This window comes from Osmia lignaria, chromosome 6 (assembly GCF_051020975.1).
Source record: "Osmia lignaria lignaria isolate PbOS001 chromosome 6, iyOsmLign1, whole genome shotgun sequence".
NCBI lineage: Eukaryota > Metazoa > Arthropoda > Insecta > Hymenoptera > Megachilidae > Osmia > Osmia lignaria.
This window is the reverse complement of record NC_135037.1, coordinates 9,836,891-9,863,442: the sequence shown is the minus strand read 5'-3', so window position 1 is coordinate 9,863,442 and position 26,552 is coordinate 9,836,891. Positions and strand designations below refer to the sequence as shown.

The 26,552-nt window shown below is 45.4% G+C and overlaps 1 protein-coding gene across 5 annotated transcripts in view; it reads left to right on the top strand.

Annotated features, from left to right (window-relative positions):
- The window catches only part of LOC117607549 (uncharacterized), an 89,122-nt gene that overhangs the window by 31,598 nt on the left and 30,972 nt on the right, over window positions 1–26,552 (top strand). For all 5 annotated transcript variants that reach the window (XM_034331367.2, XM_034331365.2, XM_034331368.2 and 2 more), the window contains exon 3: window positions 15,730–15,948. In XM_034331367.2, coding sequence (XP_034187258.2) covers window positions 15,730–15,948 — 219 coding nt within the window. The remainder of the gene's footprint in view (window positions 1–15,729; window positions 15,949–26,552) is intronic.

The window sequence follows — 26,552 nt, the reverse complement described above, 5'->3', positions numbered from 1 at the left end:
AATCAGGAAGCAAAAGTTAGGAGAAACAGAAGCAAGTTGTTTCTAAATGAAACAACAGGGTGTCCGAGGAATATTATGAAACAGATCGGTGAAAGGTGGTAGAGAATGAAAGGGTCGGGGCTATTCCGAGCACGAAATAACTCGGGGTTCCTTTCGGAGGCATCGACGAGAGGTCGTGACGTTCACGAAGGTTATGACACTCGTAGGAGGACAGACGAGGTCGAGAACAGAGGTTCTTCTCTCCCGTGGGTTGATGGATGGTCCTGCAGAGATATGACGTCGCGATTGGCCGACCGTAAAGCAGCAGAGAATCATCCATACGGATCCTTGGTCAGCTTGCCTCCCGTCCGCCTTCCCGTAATCCGTCCTTTTCCGCGATCCGCTTGATCCGCTTCGCTTTATCGTTCGTTTCACCGAATGCCAGCTGATCTGCCCCGGCCATTCCCTCTTCCTACGGTGTTTCTTACGAGTTCGTTTTACCGTCCGTCAACGGCTATGCGCTTTGACCAGCTGCCTTAAACAATTTCCTTTTTTCTTTTTTTCTTTTTTTTTTTTTTTTTTTTTTTCGGCAAATTTGAAGATTTTTATCAAGATCAAGCTGATCGTTTGTGAGGCGCGGAACGTTGGCGAGTGTAGGAGTTTCGGAAAATTTGACGAATAGCACGGAAAGGAAGCTTGACGATAAGTAGACACGAGTCGGACAGTGATACTGACGAATGTCGCGTTTCACGCGTCGTAGGCGTACTTGACGTGCGTGTTGCGGGACGAATCGTTGCACGTGGGTGGGCGAGAGTCGCCCTTAGATCGGCCACGTCTTCGCGATCGAGGGGAGCACCGGTGCACGATCGCGTGTTTTATTTATCGCTCGACGCTGATACTACATCCACGTACGGGAGGCATTACTTTCGAAGGAAATACGCCGACGCGATCGGCGAAAGTAAATCAGCCGATGTCCCGTGGCTCGACTGGGCTGTTTGCAAAAAATTTACTATGGCGGATTATTGATGCTTTTCCGGTCATACGGCTGACGATATGCTTTTGTTCAGTCTCGAAGATATTCCTCTTTCATTTGATACGAAAAACGTCATAAAACAATGGAGTTAACATAAGAGAAATTGCCTCGAGTTTTCCACCGAAGGTTATATTGGTTAAAGACCGAAATTTTCAAGACAAAACGAACGGAAGTTTGCGAGCTGTCCCGATTTCTCGGGCGTGTGATAAAATAAGTAAAACAAACATCGGCCGAGGCGGTACCGGAAGAAGGAGAAGGACGCAGGACGAGGCCGGAAGGGACGTCACGTGCGGGACCTTTGCCAGTCGCTTTCTCCCTTCGTCGAATCCGTTTTTCCCTCTCTTGGCCGCGGCCACGCATCCTCCTCCTCGCTGTTGCACCAACTTCCACGCGAGCAAACAATGTCGGAATTCGTTACCTGACGAACGTAGCTCGTTTGTTTTTTACCCCCTCAACTCTGTGTCTTTTCCTTCTTCGATCGTGAACCTAAATTCTATTTTTCAAAATTCTTCTAGAATTCTATTAAAATACCATTGGTTAAGTTTTTTAAGAGACCTGCCAAGAGCAAAGGGTCGAATAATCCGCGGTAAATGAAAGTCCAGCTCGGCATAAGCTGAAATTTTCCCTTTAAAATGTGAAATGATCGAACGGAGGCGAAATGGTCGATACGGTGGTGTTCAGGGGCGGAATAGAGGGGTGGCGGGTGCGTTGCCCCCTTCGAGGACCCTCTTCCATTCAGTCTCGTAAATAGCTGCCGTTCTTGAAAGACCTCTTCTTCTCTCTTTTTTTTTTTTCTTCTTCTCATCCACTTTCCGTGTACGTGAATACCGGTATTCCGTGCACCTTGCGAAAATTTCCTCGGTTCACCGAACCAATTGAAACGCGATAAACTTGATCGCAGGGAATACGAGCTGGCCATTATGTCAGCTAGGTAATCATCGAGCGTGCACCTCATCGTTGCGACTGCTTTTGAATTACATCTCAAGTGCATGAACTTTTTTTTCAATCTGTCGAACCGAAATTGTATTACGAGAAGAGATATATAGGATGTCCCGTTGAACGGTGATAAAACAAAATTCAATTACACACCACGAACGAATGTGGGGGTTGGCATTAGTCGAGTATTTTTTGGCAACTCTTGCAGCTGGTGGAATGGCAGCAAAACTCGTGCAACACGTTCGAAACGTTGCCAATGACCCCGAGAATGATCTGCCAAAAAAGACATTCCACGGAGAAGCCATATGTGTTCACTTTTAACGCTTTCTTGCACTCGACGATAATTTATATTCTTTTTTTTCAAAAGGTACATCGAGTTGTTTCTTCGAGGGAGGGGGGCAGCTTTAAGTAGCAAAAATTGCCCATTTTCAGTCGGTCGTCGAAATCTTTTCGGGTAATATTTACCTTCGAATCATCGTGGAGAACGTCGTCGAGGTCCAGGAAAAAAGACGAGGAAATAAGAGGAATGCGAGCTGAGCGGGGGGGATAAGGAAAGTGGAGGCAACCCCTTTATTAGATTACCGGACGAGTGTCGCAGCATGGGCACTCTTTGAGTTCTCGCCGAGAGGACCCTCCGGGCTTATTGTCTCGTTTCCACAGCTTCACCCTCGGCCTTCACCCCCGTAACACCCACCCCTCTGTTACGCCCACGTCCGAATCTATTTATTTACGCACTTTTAAGGCGCCAGCCGAGAGTCGCGCTCAAAGACTCTGTAAATTGGCTTGGAATTGATTTCGCCAACGTCGAACCGGTACCCTCCTCGTTGCTTCTCGCTCGTTCCGTTTCCGGATGAAACGAGCCTCGATCCTGAACATCTTCGTTCCCTCTGGACGGCGATAAATCGTTAACGTTCCAGTTTCCTTTCAGGGTGAAGATAGTTTTCGATAGACGCGTTGGAACGTTGATTAACTTTCGCCGGGCTCTTAAACCGATAGGTAACACAGAGATTTCTAGGAAAATTTGTTAGATTGATCCTGGAAAGTCGGATTTTTGCACGAGCTGCCTTTCTAGAATTAAGGAATTTGATTTAATTTAAATTCTATCAAATAAATTGCTATCGAAATGTTTACGCTTTGATACGATCGAAGTCAGGTGTTGTTAGCTTTCATTGATAAAAAAATAATGCAAATTCATTCCCACAGCTGTTCTGAGTATCTAAGAAACTTTTGTCCACGATATTGTTGACAATGTGTCTGAATCATAAACGGGGCCATTTTCGAAGCAAACGAACGTTGAGTATCTGGCAGCGAACCGTAAGAGTTATGGTGACGAGGCTGGTAATGATGGGACAGCTGCGCGGTGCGGGGCATTGTTCGTTGTGAATTCACCCCCAGCTGAATTTTGAAAAGTCACATTTACGTTGTCGGTCTCGCGCACGTGCTGAGTCGATTCGACTGATTTTCCAATCTCCGCTTCGAAAAGGGAGAGTGTTCTCTCATTATCATTTCTCGTTCAAATCGTCTCTCACATCCGTTGCTGCGCGAATCTTCCCACAGTGGAATTTTTAAATTTATTATTTCCATATAAAACAATTATCCTCACCAGTAGCGCGCTAAACCATTCCTATAAACCTTTTTAAATTTCAAGAATAGAAACCATCCTCAACCTCGAGTCGGACGTGGATTTAATCCCGTTGTATCGCAAGCGTAACAGTTTCAAACGTTGAAACCAGAAAGGAAGAAGAGTATCCATGGAGGGTTGAAAAGGAGGAGGAAGAGGAAAATCTGGTGGATCGTTGATCCTGGCTTAGGACTGCGTCGTTTCACGTAATCGCGGGGGAGGTAAACGTGAATTAGGGGTGGTTTATTTTTCTTGCCGACGAGTGTACGCGTTGCGTGCACACACGCACGCCGAATAGGCGGGGGATGACGAGTGAATGACAGGACAATGAGCCTGGTCTGATGCACGCGAACGTTTTATGACGATTCAATATAAGTCTGGATGAAGCGGACCGCTCGGTTGCACTCTCAATGCATCGGGATCCCGAATCTCGAATTTCTACCCTCTTCTCATTCTAATTTTCTATCCGCGCCGTTTTTCAACGTGGAGAGGTTCATTTACATTAGTGCCGCTAGGGAAATGATCGCTTATGATTTTTCCTCCGGAAGTCGGATCGGGTTCGTCGATTCCACTAATTATCCTTCTTTGACGGTGAAAATGATTATTCTATTCGTGGTCGAATTAACCCTTTCGGTTTTGAACTCTTCTTCTGCTTAACCTTCCGTGTATTAAATTTGTTTAAAAAATGGAAAATCCAATGTTTCTCACCTGGTAACCCATTCCTCGAGTTTACGAGAATCCCAAAGGCATGAGAACTTTCGTTAGAAGCCAGTGTCTGGCTGCTTTTAAATCTTCAGCTACCCTCTCCCTAATTTGCCGCGATCGAAGACCCCACGGTTTGTCGAAAACGCGTAAAAACTGTGTGAAAAAGCGTTATTTCGGGGTGAAATCCGACGCTGCACGTTTTTTTTTTTTTTTTCTTTTTTTCACTCTCCACCCCTTAAACAAGGAGAGCCGCTTTTTTAAAGCGACGAGACGGAGGGAACGATCGCTGCGAAATGACGGGGTGCGCAGGTAAATTTTTTCGAAATTTCGGAAGATCATCTCGTTGCATCGAGGCTGAGGGATGAAATCAAAGGGGGACGCGGATGATGCATATCCTGCATATTCACTGGATTTCACTAAAACGGAGGGTACCCGGTTACTGAAAAGACGGGGAAAAAACGAAGGGAGAATGGAAAAAAAGGTGAAACGTTTTGGAGAGAAGAAGCGATTCAGGTTGTGAAAAAAGAAAAACCGCCAGCGGGAGGGGGTTGGATGCTAAGGGGAGGTCGAAACGGGGTGAAACCGTCTGTTTTTTGAACGCAAATCCGCCGCTCTTTAGAATTCCCGATTTCTGGGTCATGGGAAGGTAGCCAGAGATGAATGCCATCGCGTTGCCCTGATCATGGAAACCGATTTTTTTTTCTTCTCCTCCCTTTTCACTAGTTTTTCGTTTGCGCAAGCTTTCTTCGAGCCGGCCACTCGTTTCTGTCTTCTAAAGGGTTCGTTTCGTGGAAAAGGGGAAATTCCTTGATTCCAGTAAAATTCTGATAATTCGAAAAACTAAGAACTTTTTTCAATAAAAAAACCTGCATCAACACCACTAATATTACCCTCGACAAAAAAAAGAAGGTAATCAAATACCGAATGTAAGTTAGCAGAACGAATATCCTAATAAAACTAGGGTCTCCCAAAGCCTGTTCGCAAGTTGAAACAAGAATTATCCAGTTTTTCGTCAGGTAGGAGCACCGACCGTCCCGAGAGACTTCCTTTCCTATTCTTTTTGTTCCGACGTGGCCGTGGCCACAGTGTGTGCGATCACCGGACGAAACTTTTCACCGATGAAACCACCCTCCGATTAATCGATATACCCTCCCAGGGAATAGAAGAAAATAAAGAAAAGAGTGGCGATATTCATCTGATGTCGAACCGCGACAAAAGGGAAGACAATTCGTATAGGGGTGGTTGAGGCTTTAAAAAAATTGATCGATATCGATCGATCGCGGTTTTCAATGAAACCTTCATTGAAATTCGAGAATCCTTTAATCGTAACAGACGATCGGATAAAACTATTAAACGATCGTTTACAGATTAACGAATTACGAAACGATTGGACATTGAAATCGCGTGAATTTCCTTTGGCAGGCGAAATTCAATTGTGAAAAAGGTTGCCAAACTGATCGACGGAATTCGTTGGTTAATTTGCGGTCGGTTTTTCTGTAAGCAGCCCGATGAGTCAGCCCCGTCATGCTTTAAATATGTTTCAGCAATTCTCGAGAAAGTTTCAGGAAAACAGAGTCATACAAACGTATGCTACTCTCTATGTAGCTATGTCACTATCTACATTATCGCAATATACGCTGTGTAGTTTACATAACATGCAATAATAATTCTCACTCTGTTACTTCATTTCCAACGTATTCTAAATGAATTAAAAACAAACGATAAAAAGATGGATTCAAATTGAATTGCAAAAGATCGCAATTTCAAGGTTCCTTGAATATTCTCCTGTCGTAACACAGGATCAAGGAAGACTCGCGAGAGATGAAATTGATCGAATATTAACGTTTCGATAAACGGAGCAAACACGTTGCGCGTAGCTTATTGACGCGGCGTGCCGCGAGTTGTCCGCGTCTACGCCTCTCGTTCATCGAGGTTATCGATACGCGTACAGTTTGCTCGAGCACCGGTGTTTGATTTATTCCACGTTGTTCAGCGATAATCTTATTGACTGTTAAAACATGTAAAACCGAGGTGCGCCCTCGTTATCTCGGTTTCTTGCTCACCAACACTCACGCCCGCGAGAAGTCTTTATCGGTCGTCCATTGTAAAAGTCGATACGGGATTACAGGTTGTACCGGACCCCTTTGAAAATTCGACTCGACGACGTGTCGTCAGGTACACGAAATTGAAATTTCAAGTACACTCCGGTTAAGGAACACTTTCTGGGCCGCCGTGGTGAAATCGCTTTATCAGAGATCCCGCGAAGGAATGTCCGATAAGGATTTAAATTCTTCTCGGAACTTACGAGGCCTTCCGTGAAACGAGTCACACCGTAATCTTCATGATTCTTATGACAAATGGGTTCGTATCCCGAGACAATGTCACAGGAAATCGAGGAGGGTGTTAGCTGGGAAGCTTTTATTTTTCCTGACATAAGACGTCACGCTAATTACCTCTGAGAGACGATTAGCTGGCTCTCTGTTGAAGACTCTGACGTTGGTAATTAGCTACCTGGTAAGGCGGAATGTTGTCCACTTGGCTGACTTCTATCGTCCTGTTGATTGTTGTTTGAACGAGGTCGTCTTCGTATTCGAGGGATCCTGTTGTTTCCACCCTTGGAGTAAATCAAAAAATAAGACGAATCCTTCATTCATGTATTCTTCAATTTCAAAGTAAATCTATTCCACTTCCCACAAAAGCGCAGAAGAAACAAAGTATCGCTAACTACCAGTTGAAAGAGCTCGCATCGATCAACTCAGAATCTATTCGACGAGCCGCTCGCTCGCGTTTCTCATCGCGGCGTGCACTCTCGTTTCTTCTTTCCGTCGGTCCTCGTTCCGTGAGAAAAGTCCTCCCTCGATCCGTCCGGCATTGCCTCCCTCTCTTCTCGGCGAAGAGCAACAGAAGGATCAAGAGAAGTCGCAGTCGGTCGTCGAGCAGCCCGCAATGGCTGCCAATACCAGTTTTTGTCCCCGTCCTACGGGGTATCTCGCACACGCACGCGTATCTGTCGTTGCACACGCGTGCACCTACGCGGACACGATCCTCTCCCTGGATTTACTGGAGCGCGTAAGTGGATTTGCCTGCGTTCCGAGGGATATAATTTATTCGAACTCTTGCTATCTTCGATTTTCGCAAGCGCGAACGCAAGTTAGAGAAGAATCGATTCCGCTCGATTGTAATCCTGTTTGCCTAATGTAAACGTCGCTTAACCGATCCGAGGCAGATGCTCCGAAACCCGGCATCGATCATCGACGAATCGGTGCATCGTGCGCGTAAGACGAAAGAAAGAAGCGGCAGAAGAAGAGGAGAAAGAAGAGAATCCGGTACGAGAAAGAAGAAAATAAAAAAGAAGAGAAACGAACAGATCCTTAAAGCAAACTGCCCGCCTCGAAGCTCGTCTCAGCCGGGCTTGGAGGGGTGAATTCGTCGCCCGATAACCCGATTGGCTGGCCTCGCCGCCAATGCAACCGCGCTCTCCGCGAATGCAATCGGCTAAATGCACTTGAGCCGCCGCGTGCACGCGTGCACCGCTCCGTTCTGCTCACGATGCATGCGTAATGTGTTTTACGAGCGTACGAATGCGCGCCGGCCTGTTTCAATTAACGAAAGCGCGATGAAACGTCTTCGATCGAAACGCGGTAAATGAAACGAATAAAAATTGAAATTGGGAGACACGATCTTGCAAATCATGCCGTGACCTCTGTTTCCTTTTGGCCGGAACCGAAGCAGAAAACCAACCAATTTGTTAACAACCGTATCCCTACAATCGTTCTCTACATCCAAAACGATAAATATCCTTCCAGGATACGTAGACTTCTTTCAACGCGTCTTACAAGATGGCAAGATGGTAACGTTTCTCTCTACGTGGAAGTAAAAAAAGGCTTATTAACGTTCCTCATTTCAATATGAATACCGTCTGGTGCATACGCGTTTTCCTCGTGTGTGTTCCTTAAAAAGGGGGATAACGTACGAGCCGGTTCGCGAACAACCGAGGAGAAACCCGGTTGAAACAACAACAATGGTAATAATAACAATGCTCGCGCGAGCGTGGACGGTTTAATTAAGCCAAGGTAAAGGGGACGCGGTGAGGTAAAACGCGCGAATCATATTTATGACCAGAAAAGCAACGGCATCGAAGGAGAGAAAGAGAGGATAGGAAATGATTTTCTGCCAGGTTTCAGTCCCTTTACCTACCGCGTTCTTTATTCAACGGCCCGTGCGCAAGCAGAGGCTGTCGGGTGCGAAAGTAACCGCAAACCATGGGATGTTACGTACATGTATATACCGTAGAAGCGCGTAACGCTTGTCTAACTTCGTCTCGTTGCCTGATGGTTTAATTCGTTCTCGTTGCCGCGTTATTTTATGCACAGCTGCATCGATCCGGTAAGTGAATCGCGATTAATCTAAATAAAGACATATAATCATTTTAACAAGCGGCCGTCAAAGTTTGCGTATAATTGCGCCGACCGCGATATCTACTCTTTGATATCGTTTCGATTAGATGCCGGGGTAATGGAACCGAAAGCAACGCCGTTAAATGAGAATTTTTCTGCGCTAGGATATCTTTTGTTATTCGACTGAGAATTTTTATTAACCTCATTAATGGGGACGGTTGCCAATTTCCGAATGAAAAATTTATCTGTGACCTCTGAACGGTAGCAAGGGACATTTTTATCTAGAAACGGGGACCGATTTTCCGTATCGTCGGTACCGTGAGAACGGCATACACGCTCGGACTCGATGAATGATGAATAGATCGCGGAAACGTTCGCGGAAAAGTAACGAGGTGCGAGCAGAGCTGAACCACCACGGGAGATTAATTACGCGGTAAATGAAAAAGAGAGAGAAAGAGCGGCGGATAGGAGATGATTGCCGACGAATGGCCGGATAAGCCAGGAGGAATTTAATAAGCCGTTCGCCTTATCGGCAGTTCCCACGTGCATCCGCAACGGAGGATGCATAAACGAATGCATCGTGAATTCGATCTGGTCGGTCAGCGTGCTCGCTCGTCGTTTCATGATGAACGCGAATCGACCGGCCCGCCACCGTGGAATTATCATAATTAATCACCAGAACCTCTCTCGTACGTCATTAAACGATCATTTTCTGACCCATCGTGGCGCGTACGCTTTCAATTTTTCCCTCGCGCATGCCAATTAAACTGAACATTGCTAAACGAATGATTTTCTAGAAACTCAATTGTACATACGTGCCCTCAGCGCGGAACGGAAGGATTTCTTTCAATTTTTTTCATTACTTTTTCCACCCACTGGTTGAGTACACGACGTGTATGAATCTATGTAAATCATCTAAGTATATTGTCGGAATTAATAGCTATTTTAATATCGCAGTAATAACTACAGAATTTTTATTGTAATCAAGTATACGTAGATGTATTTTAATTGATTTTAATCGAAGTGGAACAGTAATTGCCACCTTGGTAAACCGGTTACGTCGAGTTCAATTAAACGAAAGAGTTGATCCCGAACTTTGCTCAAACGAAGAATAGGATTTCAAAGTAATAAATCATAATTCGAGAAGCTTAATTCTGAATAATATTGAATGATACAAAAGAAAGAAGCGTATAATGAAACTTCCGCTCGTGAAACCGTTAAATCAAACGAAATAACTTACCGCTGGTTCTAGCTGGTCCCCGTGGCTGGTTGTCCCGAATGAGAAATAAAAAATCGCGTAACGGCATACAGCAGCTACCACCCTATTGCGACCCTTTTTCGATCGAAAGTCGTGCGTCGTTAAAAGTGCAGTCTCGCGCCGCGACGAGAGTGGAGGGGGCCGTGGAAAGAAGAGAAAGAAAAAAAAAAAAGAGGAAAAGTTTAAAATGTTTGAGGAAGGGGTGGCCATCCACGTCCCCCTTTCTCGTTGGTCGACGCGAGAGGTGCCGGCAGGGGTTGTATTGCTGCGGAATCCTTCGACAGAAAGCGACGTGTACGTGGGGCCATCGAAACGCGTGCTGGGTTCGTGCCACGCACCTTTCTTCCACGTACCAACACCTTGATTCACGTGTACGTGTGTGTACACGCAGGAAGGAGCAACGTTTAGAAGCGGAATAGACGCAGATGCTCCGACACAGGGAACGAACAGACCGAGCCAGCCGGCTTTTTGGGGTGAGGAGAAGCGGATGGTTCAGACGACGCGGACGTGTGTCTGCCATTGTGATTTTAAAATCGTCTACCCGACCGTCCTCCCCTTTCCCTCGTTACCATCCCTCTACATCGCGTTTTCCACCCCTTTCAAGTTGTTACGCTGCTAATACCAACGTGGATTCTGTTCTCGAGTATGTCCGTATCGAGAGGATCTTTGATCTTAATGGAAAATGCTCGTATTCGATCGAACGTTGATTTCACCCCCTAGCTTTTCACGGTGCTCGATTAGCCTCTACGTAGAAACATCTTAAAAACTTGTTTAATTTGAATTTGTTTCCTTTTAATTTTTGGAATTTTACTTTTGTATTCGAAAATCGTTTCGATTTTATACAGAGTTGAACATGATAGATCGTGTTCGAACCGCGGGCATATACATTCAGCTGAACTCACAAGCTGTATCCCTGTATCTTTTAAAAAGTAACGCTCGCAGCGGGTAGCAGTATCGTTTCAACCACGAACGCAATATCTAGGTGAAAAAAATATAGAAGAGGGTTGGGGTCACTGGAGAATCGAACATTGAAACAGTAAAATTTACTGAAAACGCGTTCTCCATCGAACGACCGAAAGGGTAGTTTTTTAAGGGTGCCACGGTACCTCCCCTTTCGTTTTAAACTTCATTCAAAATGGCGTCTGATGGTCGCGAGTTACATGCAGATTGGCTAGGTGTCGGTCGAAAGGAGTTATGCCGTAGGGTGGTATCTCGCAACCCCTCCGCGGAGGGCGGTTTCGCGCTTGCGCTCACAACCCTTGCCGTTCTCTTTGATCCCCTCGACCAACCCTAAGCCACCGTGTCTCGTTATTATTCACGTTTTTTTATTGGCCGGGAATCGATCTCTTCAGGTAGCTGATACATTTACATAATGGCGACTTTGTTCCTTCAGAATCTTTCAATGAATTTTATTCAAATTTTCGCAACTTTTCTCTTTATCAGTCTACGACCTCTTCTTTAAGATTAATAACACTCGATACCGTTTGCAATGCGCGTTGCAAATATAATCGCAATCATCGAAACACTGAAGCGACAAATAAAAGACGATCGAACGAAGGACGTCGCGAGGAAAGGGAAAACTGCATTCAAAGGAAATGCGTTTTCGTGAACCGACGGAAAAGTACACAAGGGGTGGACGAGTGTTAAGGTAGCCAGAAGCAACGAGAGGGGGTTGGCTTTATCGATCGCCCCTCTGACAAGGGCAAGCAACAAGAAATAGGGAAACCGTTCTCTCCGACCGATGAACGACGATCCTTTGTCTTTCTTGTTCCAGAGAAATGAGCTTCTTTGTTCGGAATCTCTGACAGAGGGTGGATCGAGCGGTATGGAGATGACGCGGAGGAATTAATCTCGTAAATATTGTTTCTTCGGGTTCGGAATGGAAGAATTTCCCTTCGAAACGTATTTCGTTTGATAAAGAATGACGCACATATCACGGGCAGACTAGATCGTGATCGATTTTATCAATTGTTATTTTTAAACGTGAAGTGTATCATCGCGATGGTCTTTGTGACTCGCACATTTTTTTCCGTTGATGAAATAATCAACGTAGAAAGAGCAACCGATGCGTATTAGCGACGTTATCTCGGTCTAAACGTTATAGTGTTAACGCTTTGATAATCGGATTCTTCTTTTAGATAAAAGACACTTTATTAGTTCTAGAGTAAACAGTATAAATTTTCCACTACAATATGTCATCCTAATGAATTTAAATTTAAAATTAAATGAATTTAAAATAATGAAGCAATTTAATTAAACGATGCAATTAATTATCGTCCTTATCGATAAAACAAATATCCTATGTCGATTTAAATCTTCTATTTCTCGTTTATTTCAAACCACTTCATCATCGAACCACTTAACCGGTTCACTAATTTCGTTTGAATGAGAAAGCAATTAACGCGATAAAACGGGTGTCTCGAGTCGATGTTGTCACTCGTCGAAATTCGATAACGATAACAATTTCACGTGACTCTAAACCCGAGTATTTTCTCCCTTTTTTGTGTATTCAATTTTCATTTTACCTGCCGATGGGGACTGTCTGATTAGAAGCTACTCGAAACTCGCGTACGTGACACGATCGCAGCGTTGTTTATCTTGGTCAGCTAGAATGCTGCGTGCTCCATTATTGAAATTACGAAAGCAAGATATCGTTACGATTTCGAAGCGATATCTGCTCTTACTCGTATTCTTGACCGGATTGTTATGAGAAAAAGTGTCGACCGATTAAGGGTCGTTCACACGCGAAGCGAGTTCCACGTAGTCTTATCAGAAATTTTGGACCGGTCGGCACGTGGCGATCGATCAGATTACCTCGAAACATCGACCACAGGTGTAAGAGAAATTTGGTCATCGGACGATTACGCAGATGGGAATTTTTTACTAATCGAAAGTCTACATAGTCGACATATAAATAATTTTTATTTGTTATATCTACACAAGAGACTCGAAAATTGAAATTCTCTATCAAATATAAGCAGCACCTTCCGAGTTCCCAGCTGAAGATAACCAATTAATTACAGCTCAATATTTTTCCCTGGAATTCTGTGCCAATCGTGCGACTTCCGGTCTCGAAGTCCAACATCAGCCACGTCACGTGCTGTGTTCCGCTGAAATTCAGTTCGTCGAATCGAACGCGAGAACGGCGAATGCAGTTGAACAGTATGGCCGAAGGGCAATCCCGCTTTTTCCCGCGGTACTCGAAAGAATTGAAAATTCCTGCTCGTCCAAGGGTTGAAGAGGACGACGCCGGAGTGGAAGGGGATGGAAAGGGGCGCGGATAAAGCGTTCGATATAAGATTAATAGCGAAGGCCGCTGACCGTGGCTGTACAGGTCAGGGAGGGAGGCTCGTCTATACACGCGACGGTGATTCCTCTTTGAAGGTGGAATCGTGGGCAGTGGCCAAATTGAATCCTGCTTAGGACAGGCGGACCGAACCGCGACGAAGGACGGGACAGGCCCTCGAGCACTTTCTCCAATAAATAAATTGCTCGACGCGCGCCTCTGTTCGAATTAAAATTGCCCACCCCTCGTGTGACCAGCGGCAATACGACAAACCCTCTTTTTTTTTTATTTTTAATCAAATCAAAGGAATATTCCGTAGTGGAAATTTTCTGATTGTACAATAGCTTTGTCGTTGTCAAGAAGAGAAAAGGAAGGTAAGAGGTGGAAGAAGCGAGTTCTTGCAACGAGACGATTAATCGCGCGCGGAAATGGAGGAACGTGGAAACGAGCGTGGTCGGCGGACGCTTCTGGCAGGACATTGGCCAGGACGAATAAGTAATGTAGAGGTCCATTATGCTGAAACGGTGAAGGGTCTCGAAGCAGGGTCAGCCAATCCCCCGGAGGGCCGTTAAAGTGAAATACTTCTGAATGCAAGGTGGCTGACCGCTTCTCACCCCCCTTTCTCGACCGCCCTTTTTCTGTTCGTTTCCTTCCCTCTTTCTTCTACGTATGTCTCCCGTTGGACCCTCTGAAATGCTGTTCCTAGGCGTCCATAGGTAAATCGTTGTTATCTGGACAGTGATAAACCCGTGAATGGAGTTCGCGCCTGTTTGGACGAATGAACGAGGGGAATGCAAAGGGAGAAACCACCCTCCGAGGCTAGACGGGGCATCAATGGATCACCAAATGGATGGCTATGTTTATGCGAACTGGTCTCGCCTCGCTGGGATTTTCAGAGCTCATTTTTGGGACCTCCGAACGGAAATGAGGGTAGATTTTTCTGTTAGAACTGTGTTCGGTGAAAATTGGTTTCTCGGTTCTATCAGTCACTCGACGATTGGAATTTTACCTAGAAAATGAAAATAATCTTATTGAAATTAGTCGATACTTTTGTATGTTCAAATGTGTAATCACGACGAAACTCATTCTCAACAATAATCTTTGAGACCGGAAACGCTTTTCTTATCGCGGATAAGCAACGACGCGTATTCGACTCGAGATACGATGACTCAATCGTTCACGTCGGATTTATTATCGACTTGTTAAATTTCGTCGCGATCGAAGGAATCCCGCGAGTTGAAACGTAATTGAATTTTCCAGAAGGTGAACCCAAAGACGCGTCCATTTCTCTCTGCCCCGTGAGGGCTGGTTTGTCTTCGTGGGGTGGAAGAAAGGAACCGAGGGAGCATGCAAACACCACGAGATTAAAGGAACCGGAATCGTGACCCGAAGACACGCCGCGGGTTAGCAACCCTCCTCGAGACGCATCGATATTGCGACTCGAAGAATATTCCAAAATTCGTTCGTTATCGTTCAATAATTCCCTGCTGAGCGATAATAAAATCTCGCGAAACACGTCAGTTGAAAGCGCGAATCCGAGCTGTTTGTGCAATCGGAAAGAAAGAAGTTGGCATACGGAAGAACGGAGGGTGGTCCACCGGTCGAACCGAGGTCAGCGGCCATTCCCTGATGATATTGATTAGCCGACGCCCTTAGTTAGCGCCAGCTACACTTTCTTCTCCAGCGAGTCTCTCCTCTTGCTCACCCTCCACGAAACTCCTCGCTTTCCACCCTATCCGCGTTTTACTTCCCTTCCTTTATCTCTCTTGTTCTCCGAGAAATCTGCTTTCTCGTTAGTGGAAGACGGAGAAGATGGAAAGAGACGCAGCGAGCTTCCGCTAAGTCTCTTCGACTAAATCATTCATCAAGCAAATAATGCGCCGGCTGAGTCACGTCTCACGCATGCGGGGGTGATATTTGCGTGAGGCATTCGTCACGTACGGGGGTGGTGAAATCTTGATTCGTTCGCCGAGATTCGTTGGGTGAAATGAAAACATCGCGGGCTTGTATTTCTAATTTTTTATATTTAGAAATATTGCATTTTTATTAAACAACCTTTGCAATGATTTATGTTAGAATTCTTAAGCGATAAGGTCTTGAAACATTAGATACACCCTATGTAGAGGGGTTGACGGGGGCGGAACCGTTATGTGGCCCGGTGTAATTAGACACTGCAGCCTGGAACAACATTCAGAGGCCGTCATTGTTCCCAGAAATTAAGGGAAACGAGGGAAAGCCGGGAAAACTGGCAGGAATAGGGGATTCGGAGGGTTGCTAATTACGCGAGCTCGTGAAGGGGGCGAAGCCATTTTCTGCGCGCACACAAAGGCCCTTATATTAATACACGAGATAGACGGGGAGGAAAATTTGTTTCGGAAAGTTCTTTTGCAACTTGATACCTCTGCTCGATCTTTGTTCATCGGTTGTTTTATATATCTAAAACACACTTGGATTTCTGAAATCGATGATATCTATTATGTAATATTTAATTGATTCTGTGTTCCATTTTTGCAGGTAAAGTTTGGATAGGCGATAACGAGGTCGCGTGGCGAACGGAACAATCTTTCAAGAGGACCTCACCCTTAAATCCCTGCGCCACGACCACTACCACGACGACGACAGCTGGTGGAGCACCGGTACACCCCCACCTGTCACCACCCATAGCCGCCCCTGTGACCACCCCCGATCATAGAAGCCCTAGCAGCCTCCACGTGAAGCTTGGTATTTCACCGAGTGAGTACTAATATATTTTTCAACAATCTAGAACGATCGAGTAAATCTCGATCGTTTATGCTTGCAAATTCACGTCGCGTTCGTCGGAAGTTACTTTGGTTCGAGAACGGTGCCAAAAGTCCAAGAAACCGAAGGGTCGGCGGCTTAAAGCGGCCTTAAAGCGAGGCTCTTTAAATAATGCAATAAGCTTGATGTCATTTGCCGGACAATGGGGGGAGTTCCTTTTAGGGAAAGGTCCAGCGAAATTGCCCCTCGCAGGTGCTTGCTTCCGACCCTCCACCAAACGCGCTTCCACCAATCACGATTCTCCTTTTCTTGATGCTCCATTCGTTTTTCTCAATAACAATTATCGAAAGACTATCTTTTGGTATAATTTGCAAAAATATTGCCAACTCTTATTAACAGAATTATTAATTGTCCACCGATATTTTTTTTAAAATAATTTTTCCACTTAACAAAATTTGTAATGAAAAATCATTTTCATGAAAATAACGCGGTTGTAAGAGTTGCGGTAGAAGCAAGCCTCTGCGGCATCGGTCTGCTATCGATCCGAACCGGAAGCCGCTTCGGCAAGGTCCAGGAAGGTGGACTCAGCCCCGTGGAACGGTGGCTCCTTTCGTTTGCTTAAATAAACATTGCTCGAACAATAGCGTGGGGGCCCGATCCGGGCCTCTTTCGAGCCGCAATACGATCGAAGGGAAAGGAGAGGCAAGCTGATTCCTCTTCCTCTTTCCGTGGAAACGAGAGGAAGCAGTCCGCGCGGCATGTTTAATGCATCGTTCAACATTTCCATGTCAAACATCGCTTTGACTCGCGGAATTTAAAACTGTCTGACCAGTGAAACACACACACATACGTAAACGTATACGTATACCGCTATGGGGGGTGGGTGTGTGCAAGTTGATGGGAAAACCAGCCATCTTTATTTACCGTCGAGTCGCCGCTGGACAAGGTGCGCTAAAGCTCGATAAGGGTGCCGATCGATAGGGGTCGAAAGTTGAAAGGAACGCGGTTGTAACGCGACACGCTGTTTCCATGGACGAAAGTAACGTTTTCGTCATTCTTTTAGAGGGTTGATGTTTCCTAAATTTCGATCTTGAATGCCTAGAAATTATTTCACTATAAAAAGAATAAAATTACAAATTAGATTAATCGAATAATTAAATTATTGCCTAAAGGAGTTTTCAAGAATTTAGCAAACATCCAGCATAAATAATTAAATGAATCCACCTTTTAAATTGCCTTAGAAAAGTTATATTTGAAACGTATTTCGATGGTGGTCTCCACTTTAAGAGAGGATACACGCTTCTTTCGAATCTATTTGCCTGGCAAAGCTATCCCGCCTAGCTGCCAAGTGTGTTTATTCGGTATATCAATAAGGACGAAGTGGAGGAGAGCTAGGACGAGGTTCCCCAAGGGTTTCGTCCTTGTCCGACGACCGCCTCTCTGCTGGACAGCTTGATAACATTATGTTTCTTCGGCCGACATATGCACTGGCCGGTTTTTGAAGAACGAAGGGATAGCACCCTAAAAACGTGGCCGACCCGAGGACATGTGTCGAAGCGATGATCCTTTCACCTCTGAAAGCTGTCGCGACCCTTAAATGGACCAGCAACCTAGGAAAAAAAAACTATAAATCATTGGACTAATTAAAAAAATGTGTCAAGGGGAGGAGCTGCTAACGCGAAATTTTCAGGGTTGACCGTTTCCCTCTTTCATGGCAAATAATAACAGAAAACATCGTTTACTGTTTAACGAAGGAAACGTCTAATAAAAAGAAGATAGCCACGCGTCCGAGGAAGTCAGTGGAGGAAGAAAGACGAATCGCGAGCAAACGAACGCCTGTTAAAAATTAATCTTCGAAGTCAGTGAACTGTGTAACGTAGTCTCGTCGCGTGTAAATTACGCTGTCCGTTTACGGAAGGATCCTTTCTTGCCATTCTCCAACGTATCTCTCCCCCGGGACTATCGTTCTTCTTCACGGGATCATCCTCTTCCCTCTGAGGTATTTAAATTCCGTTTATTCGAGCAAGCCGAGCGGAATTGTTTCGCGTGCCTGAGCGAAGGGACACGATTCGTGGCAAAAATCGACTCGTCTGATTCGTCTTTCCATTTTGTCGCGCTGCGCGCTGTTTGAAATATCGAGGAACGGCCATATGCGAGGCAATAACCGGGACTACGTACTTACACGAACGTTTCATATAAGGCGGCGAAGGGGACGCGTACGGGGGCGAGAAAGGGTGGCTCGTGAAATATTGGCTACATAGATTTCGACCATTATTACCGTGTGTAAAACATGGCGACATTTGGCGCTAAATCGATCAGCCTGCTGCGTTATGCTTCGCGAGGGACCAAACAGAAATGAAAAAAAGCTCGACTATATTTCGAGACTCGATAAAAATCTACATGTGTCTTACGATGATCGTCGTAAAATCTGACGAATAATTTGTTGATTATTTTCGAAGAGGTTCTCTATCCTGTTATGGTTATGCTTGGCACCTTAATCGGTAGTCGTCCACGTACGCCTACGCCATTAATTGTCGATGCTTAACGACGTATATATACGCTGTTGTAGCAAGTGCAAGGGTTAAGTAGATACGTATTTCGAGGCGTGTGCAAACGTGTCCTGTGGACGGAAAGGTTCGTTAGAAAGGTACTGGGAGCGATGAAACGGTGTAAATGGTCGTCGCGGGGAGCGAATGTATTTATGGAAGGCCGTGTGGCCACAGCCTAAGAATAACAACGATAAAGTATTCTCGCCATGAATATTTCGTATCTTCTATGGGGATCTCCCGGCTCGAACGTCGTTCAAATTGAATTCTGATTTAACTGGCCGCGTCTTGCCGGCACAGAAATATCCCTTCGCGCTGTTGGCGTTGGCGAGGAGGAAACGGTAGAAGGGTTCTGCACACGATTTCTTTCGATCCTTTAACGTAGGAATTTCCAACGAGCAACGGATCGAAAGGAAAGATCTACGCTTGGAGTTTCGCAGTTTTCCCTGCTGGCTAAACCTTCTCTCATATAAGTTACGTGATTTAAGAGTCCGGATTTATAGCGAGCAAAGTTGCGCCCAAGTTTTATGGTTCGACCGAATTGTTTCGAACTGCCGAAAGCTCTTACTCTCACTCCTCTGTCCTCCTCGCGAACGCGTTCGAAAATTCAATTAAAGGCGGAACGAGACTTTCCGCTCGATGCTCGGACACTTTTCGCTGGTAAATCTACGATGAGAGAAGCAACCGAGACGAGAGAGCAGGGTTACTTGTGTTCCAACTTTGAAGGATTAATATTAGAATCGGTGTTACTCGAAACTTCGATCGTCGTCTGTTTTCCAGCTGAATTACGAGGGAAAGTGTAGATTCGAACGGCAAATACTTTGAATGAAATAATGGTATTCCCTTCTCTAATATTAATAAATGTATTCTAGATGAAGAAAAACCACGGGAACTTGAAAAGCGGTTTCAAAAGTGGTATGTGAAACGAGACATTTTTCATGTCGAATAAAAAGCTCGAGGCGTTTTTCTCGGCCACGTAATAACGAGTTGAACGTAATGTTGAACAGTGGCGCCCGCTAAATCGGCGTTTCACGCGCGTTGATCCCGAACCGACGAGTCTCCTCTTTGCTCGCGATCGCCGCCAACAAAAATGAGATGCACGAGGGTAATTGATGAGCGGCCGTAATAACCCAAAAGACGAGTTACCAGGAGGCTCGCGGCAAAAACCTCGAGGCGGTCGCGTGGATTCGTTCGAGGCGAAAGCAGCTGCGAGCCGCAAATTAGCATGGGGGGCTATAAACGATAGCGGTTTCGACAGTTCGCGACCGATGTTCGAGTTAATCGAACGATTAATTAGACCTCTTCGTGTACAATCCCTTCCACGATCATCGTCTCCCTATCTTAGCGATGGTCGTTGATGAAAGCCATCGCGAAACTTAATATCCTTTTAAAATTTCATCAGTGCTCGATAGGCAAAAAACTATAAAAAAATTAAATTTTCCTCGTTTCCCCAACGAAGTCGCATTTACGATACGAGGCAGAAAACCAAGCAATTAAATCATAAACAGAAATTTCTATAATATACCATGCCAACGATCACTTTTTTTCACGAGACAGTCCACATATTAACGATCCAACTGGAACACAGTGTTCCAGTATTCTATCTTAATCTTTCTGGCGGATGAATTATGATTTCCTTTCGTAATGTAACACCGCATTGCCTGGATTCTTCCAACAGAATCCAGGCTACGATTTTACATTAAACATTAATGAACGATCGTTCGATGAAACAGGCGTTAGAAAATGTATAAACGTTCTCTAAACAGCATCGTGCAAGAGCACGGTCTTGTATTCTAAACAGAGGTACCAATTACCTCTAAAATTTATAATAACGCGCGATTTACCATAATTAATCGATTACGCTGGCGGGACGTGCGGTCTCGCGCTGGCTCGCGCGCCGAACGAGGGGCATTTTTTTCAGATCATAATTTTAGATAGGCCTGCTCGCCGTTCCCGCTGACGCAAATGGCGGCGTGTAGGCAAATTGAGGTGAGATTGGAGGTCAGCACGGTCCGCCGACCGTTGCTACAACCCGATCGCGAGTGTACCGGGCGGTGCGAAAGCGATTTGCGGCTTCAAACCTTGCCACGCGGTTCCTCCGATGAAATTCGAGGGCAGAATCTTTGAACAGCTTGAAAAATTCCCGAATTTCCAGGTGGTACCTGGAATTGATAAAGATTTTAATTAAAGTCATCGGATATTTTGCTCTTCCATAAATGGGATAATGTAGAAAACAGTGGTTGCACGTGCAAGATGCAATCTAGGCATGCAGATTAGCGAGAGATCCGAGAAATCGGCAAAAAACAGGTAGTGGCTATTAACATCACGATCGTCGGTACCTCTATTAATAGCGAACGACTAAAAAGCCTCGGCGAAGGATCAATTATTTTCTTGCCTCGCTTAACGCCACCGTTATTTCGCCGGTGTGTATCTGACACACATGCATGATCACTCAATTTCAACAAGGTCGCAGCCTTTTTGCTCGCTATTTCGATGCGTTCGAACATCGCGAAGAATAGATAATTAACGAGCGAAGCCTGGAAAAGTGTTAAGCCTTCTATGACTCTCGTTTTCACTTATATCCAGTCGCCTCGGGAACGCGTCGAATTTTCAAATTAACCGCCAGAATATATTCCTAATCCTGTTTCTAATCAATCCAGAGGATGAAAATTAACGCGTCAGAAATATCTCGTCACACATCCGCGAAAGGTTAATCAGTTGATCTTACAAGTCAAGATACGCAACGAGTCGATCCTTAAGTCTAGTTTACCCTGATAGAGCAACGCGAATAATGATTTTCGTTAACACTCGATGGTTTACATAAATATAGCAAACTAGCCGCGGTTATTCCACTCGTTTACTCTACCAATGTACACCGGATTTTACTCTCACGCGAGGTTCCTTATCTGACAGCCTTCAAAGAGAAACCACGAAGAAGTACTAATTACGGACGGTTGTCGGATGGAGCCGCGCCCTAGCTCGCGGATCGTTCGTCTTTACAGAACGAATTTCTTATCCGGACAATCGAGTCAACGAGCAAATTCCACGCCGAAAGTAGCTGGACTCTGCCAAATCGAGTAACGCGATTTCACGTTAATATTAATGATCGAGACCGGCGACGTATTCCCGGATTCGTTTTCTTTTTCCGCGAGCTGATTTATTGGACGACGGTTTTGCGGCTCGATCTCGCAAGAGTAAATCTCTCGATGAAAGAAGAAACGGAAGGCTTCGTTCGTCAAGATTTATCGGCCGCCATAGGTAGCGGGAAAATTTTGCTTCTTAAATACCGGGGCGGCGGTGAAAGGGTTAAATTCCAGGGAGTCGTGGGTACCCAGATTCTCCACGATCTACCTGGTGCAGAGGAGCAGGGTAACGAAGAAGGAATCACCCGGTACGTGAATCGGCGCGTAATACCAAGGGATCACGGTGGACCGGCTAACGTGATTATTATAAAGTCAATACGTTGCTAACTCATCAGCCAGCTCCGCCCTCTAACAGCCCGGTAATATGCACCGGCCAAGAAGTCAGTTACTCTCTATCTTGCGTTCTCTCGCTTTCTCTTCAATCCGGGCCCTCGATCTTCTTCCAAGCTTCGACTTTATTCGCTCTCGCTCCCTGTTCCCTTCTTCATTCGACTCGCTTGATCGGAAAAGGCAACACGACCGTCTTCTTTATCTATGTTACCGTAGCTCGAATAGGTACTCTACCTACGCGTTCTAACCTACCGTATGTACCTACACCTACCTTCCGATCCTCTCTCTGCTCGTCTGGTCCCCGGCTTCTTTGCACGTGCAATACACGCTTCGTGGCGCGGTACGACGTATCTGGTGGATCTCGAACGAGCCGCACGAAATCGCTGCCTGCAATTACCCCCGAGAAATATATTACTTAAGGATTGCTCGCTAAGAACGCAGACGGTAACGGATGCTTCCACGTCCGACGATCACGGTCCCCCGCGTGAGCTTCGACTACGTCCAAGCCTTGCAACCGCTCTTTTCTTAGCTCGAGGAACGTTTAATGAAGATTTCACATTGACTTTAACTACAATTTGATCATTTTTTTTTTTTTTTTTTTTTTTCTATAACGCTCTGCATCTAAGACCTGATACATCATAAGTGCCATTTACTTTTATGCCACGTAACACCTAATAATATTCATCTCGTAGAATGTTCTTGGTAACGCTATCGAACAATCGTCGAGATCTTCCGCTTCCATCGATCCGCGAGAACGATCGACGCTTATCAAGCGGGATAGTAGTGATGGCGAGTGAGCGATAAATGCACGCGCAACGAACGCAGGTGAACCCACGTGTAACCGATAACGTAATACCGGAAAAGGGAAAAGCAAAAGAGGCGGGAGCACACACCAGCTCGCTCCAGGTATCTGTTACACGCCTCATGGACAGCGCGGAACGCGTGATTACAGCCGCCAAAGGTGCTACGAGGCGAGGCCGTGACTCTTTTTTTTTTTCTTTCTTTCTTTCTTCTTTCTTTTCCCTTGCAACGCGAAGTTCAAGGCTCAGCTTAGTCTCTGCGAGTCGTTTCCATTCATTCGTGTGAAAAGCGTGTAGACGCTCGAACACGCCGGGGAACTCGTGCTCGCACCTCGTGGATATTACGCGTCCACCGTGTGTTGCGTTTCTCGATTCGCTTTTCCTCGGCTAGATCGAGATATCGCGCCGCGTGACGCTGCTATTACGCGATTCGCTCGACCGTTTATTTATCGCGTATCATCGCACCTATTCCAGCTGACTCGATCCACCGATCGCGCGATGAAAAGGAAAATCAATCACTTTCGAGCCTCGTTTCAGAAGAAATTTATTGGAAATGTAAATCAGTTATTAATTTAAGGTTTGAGGTATGGGATACAAAAATTTGTCACTCGTGTATCCTAGACTTAACAATCATTCTATGATACATAAACTCCATCGTTACTGCTAACGAATAGAACGTGTTGGAGTTGGTACTCGCAGTTGCTGCCTGTGTATGTGTGTGGATGCTCGGCTGGGCTACAGGGTCAGAGGTTAAGCGGCGTGATTGAGTCTTGCTTACAAGGAGCCGCCCTTCGTTGTTGCTCTCGTCCTACCTTCTTCGTGGGGAAGGAAACCATAATGCAATTTAAGCCATAATACTTGACTTTAAATTGAAAAGATTGCCCGGGGGATGCGAGGGAGCTAGGCTCTGACTATCGTAGCGGGCATGGAGGCCAATGATGGTGGTTGGTGCGGTTCCGACCCAACAAGGATGGAGTTGATGGAACGTCGAGGGGTATCCCGTCCCGTTCTTGCACATTTTCTTGGAAAAACAAGTCGGTCCCGGTTCTGCACACGACGGCCATCTCGCGGGAAGCTTCCACTTGGGTAAACGATCGGCAGCGTCGATATTCCGCCTACAAGCGCGTTAAGCACCTAGCTGAACGACCTCTTCGTCACCTCGCACCCTTCTCTCATTCTCGCTCGTCGTCCGTGTTGCTGGCACCCTTACCAGTTGGACCGATAATACCGATTAGCCGTGAATCGTTACCTCCGCGAGGAACGAAGCTATACCAGGCTTTTTGCTCCGCTGCCAGATGGTCGATTTCGGTTTAGGAATTTTTTTGATCGAGAGGAGATAGCCTCTCTGCTTTCCCAGCTTGATTAACCCTCGCACGGTTATCCCCGAGTCTTTCTAAATCTAAATATCAACTGTCTTTTCAAAATAAAATTGCAACGTCGAGTCTGAAGAAGCGACAAGTGTCAAGAGAAGGCTAAAGAGGTTTCTCGGTTCAAACTTTCAAAGATCTAATAATTTCGAACACGATCGGATGCTGTTTCCTCGATTGGCAAACTTTGCCGCTGACCAATGGCCATCTGTCGAGTCGTTTCTGTACTGCTCTCCGTCTTTCTCCATCTTTATCCTTCCCTGTTTTCTCGTCCTCTTCTCGAGTCACCCCCTCGGTCTGCACGCTTCAGCTTACATTTCCAATCAATAACCGATTGAACAACCCCCTCTCAACCCCCATCTGCTCGCATTCCACCGAGCTAACGGCCAAACAATCCTGCGTTCCACGGCTTCGCCGCGTTGCTATCCTCCTCTTCGTTGATTCTGCCGGAATAACCCGGTGGAAAAAGAGGAAAAATTCGTATCGATGATTCTGTGAAAACTACAGGATGTCCCGTACAAGTGGGCCAAGGTAGAGATTCTAAAATTATACATTGATTATAGATCCTTCAGCTCTCATAGATTCGACGGTGTAGGTAATTATCTGACGGAGTTTCCTTATAGAAAACAGATCTATCGGTGAAAAAAACGTTTTCTTTCAATGGTCAAGGTAGAGAGAAGAAGCTGAAGTAGGAGGAGACAAGAGGAGAGGTTCGAAGAGGCGAGATGATAAATCAGATAGGTGGCAGCAGCTGGTGCTCGGGAAATTGCTTCCCCATTGTATCGGGACGTGTTATTTTGGAAAATCATCTCTCGGCTCTTTGCCTGCTAATTTCAGTGGGCCTTGTGCCCGAAATTACTACCTACTTCCTGGGTCGCGGACCTGCCGGTGGCCAGCTACGGCAACCCTCGGTCTGGGCATATGGAATGCGGTTATGGACAGCCTATCTGGTTTCGTCGAACGGACCACGGTTTGCTGTTAATTGCGGACGTATTCTTAGTTTCCCTCTTCCGGAAATATTTTCTCTTCGACGATCGATAAAAAAAACTTTTACCATCAATCAATCGATATGCTGCTCTATAATTCTGACAGTTCTAATCTACTATTTCGTTCGTATTTGATTTAGAATACCAGGTAAAATCGTTCGTAATTCGATAAACAAACTGGTTACTCATGGACGATAAGAATCTCGTGATAATTCACGCATTATCCAGATAACACGAGTGACATTCAAGTAGAAATATGAAAAAAGACGGTGTTGCATTATACTAAAGTCAACAATTTCTGCAAGGTAGATCGTAATCGTCGTATCCAGCGTTTATGGAAACTTTTCAATGACTCAAAGAACGCCGCCGGAAAATATTAAAAATTCCAGAATATCAGATCTACCTGAACTTACCCTTCCTTCCTCGGGCGCATAGACATGTAAATGCGGTTTTTGCAAGTTCAATGGAGCCGGTGGTTCGGTGAAAAATTTTGGAAAAGGACTTTCGTGTCGACGATAGCAGAAAGCACGTATCGAGAACGTGGCCCCGACAGTAATGAAAGACTTAAAGACGACCGGACGTCCCCTCGCATTAGCATGTCGAAAGGTGCACCGATCGGAAGATTGAAATCGCCTCCGGTCCTTCCTCAGGTAGTAGCGTTATGAACTCATTAGTGCTTCTGTGGTCGAATACACCTTTTAGCGAACAGTATGTTCGACTAAAACACTCTAAGTGGTTGCGTTTTGTTTTATCTCTCCGAACTGTCATTCGAAGTTATTACTAGTAAATCGTCGGAATGACGAATCTATGATTTTCTATTTTTAATACAAAGTTCTATCGGTCAAACAGAAGTTTGTGACAGCAACAAAGTTACGTTCGGTTGATCAATCCCACGCTCTTCCTGTTTCTCCCGTTTCATGAAAAACACGAACGTGACCCTTGTGTCATAATAAGGGTATAAACCACCCCGTAGGAATGGTCGAAAATCTGCCCTCTGACCTCCAACAGGCAGGACACGAGCGACATACGAGCAATAGCGTTATACACAATGACGCAGTCCGCTGCACCCTAAGCTCGCTTGACCCCTCTCGATACAGGACAATACTCGAGTTTCGATAGAAAATCTGTATATCGGTATACCTGTCATGCTTTTTATCTAATCACAAAAACAGACTTAGAAATATTAGTGCGTGGGTAATTGTAGTCGACTAATGTTAGAATATTATTATCGTTCACCCCGAGGAATGTCCACAACCCCTTCAGTCCCTAACGAAAGTTTATCAGTCGATCCAGCCTTCCTCTAATTTTCACAAATTTGAGCAATTAAAGAATCAAACCAAAATTTTATTTTTCCCTACGAATGAAATCACGACAAATAGCAAACAGATTCAAATCATCCGCTCGAGTTCCACGAATTACACGCCGG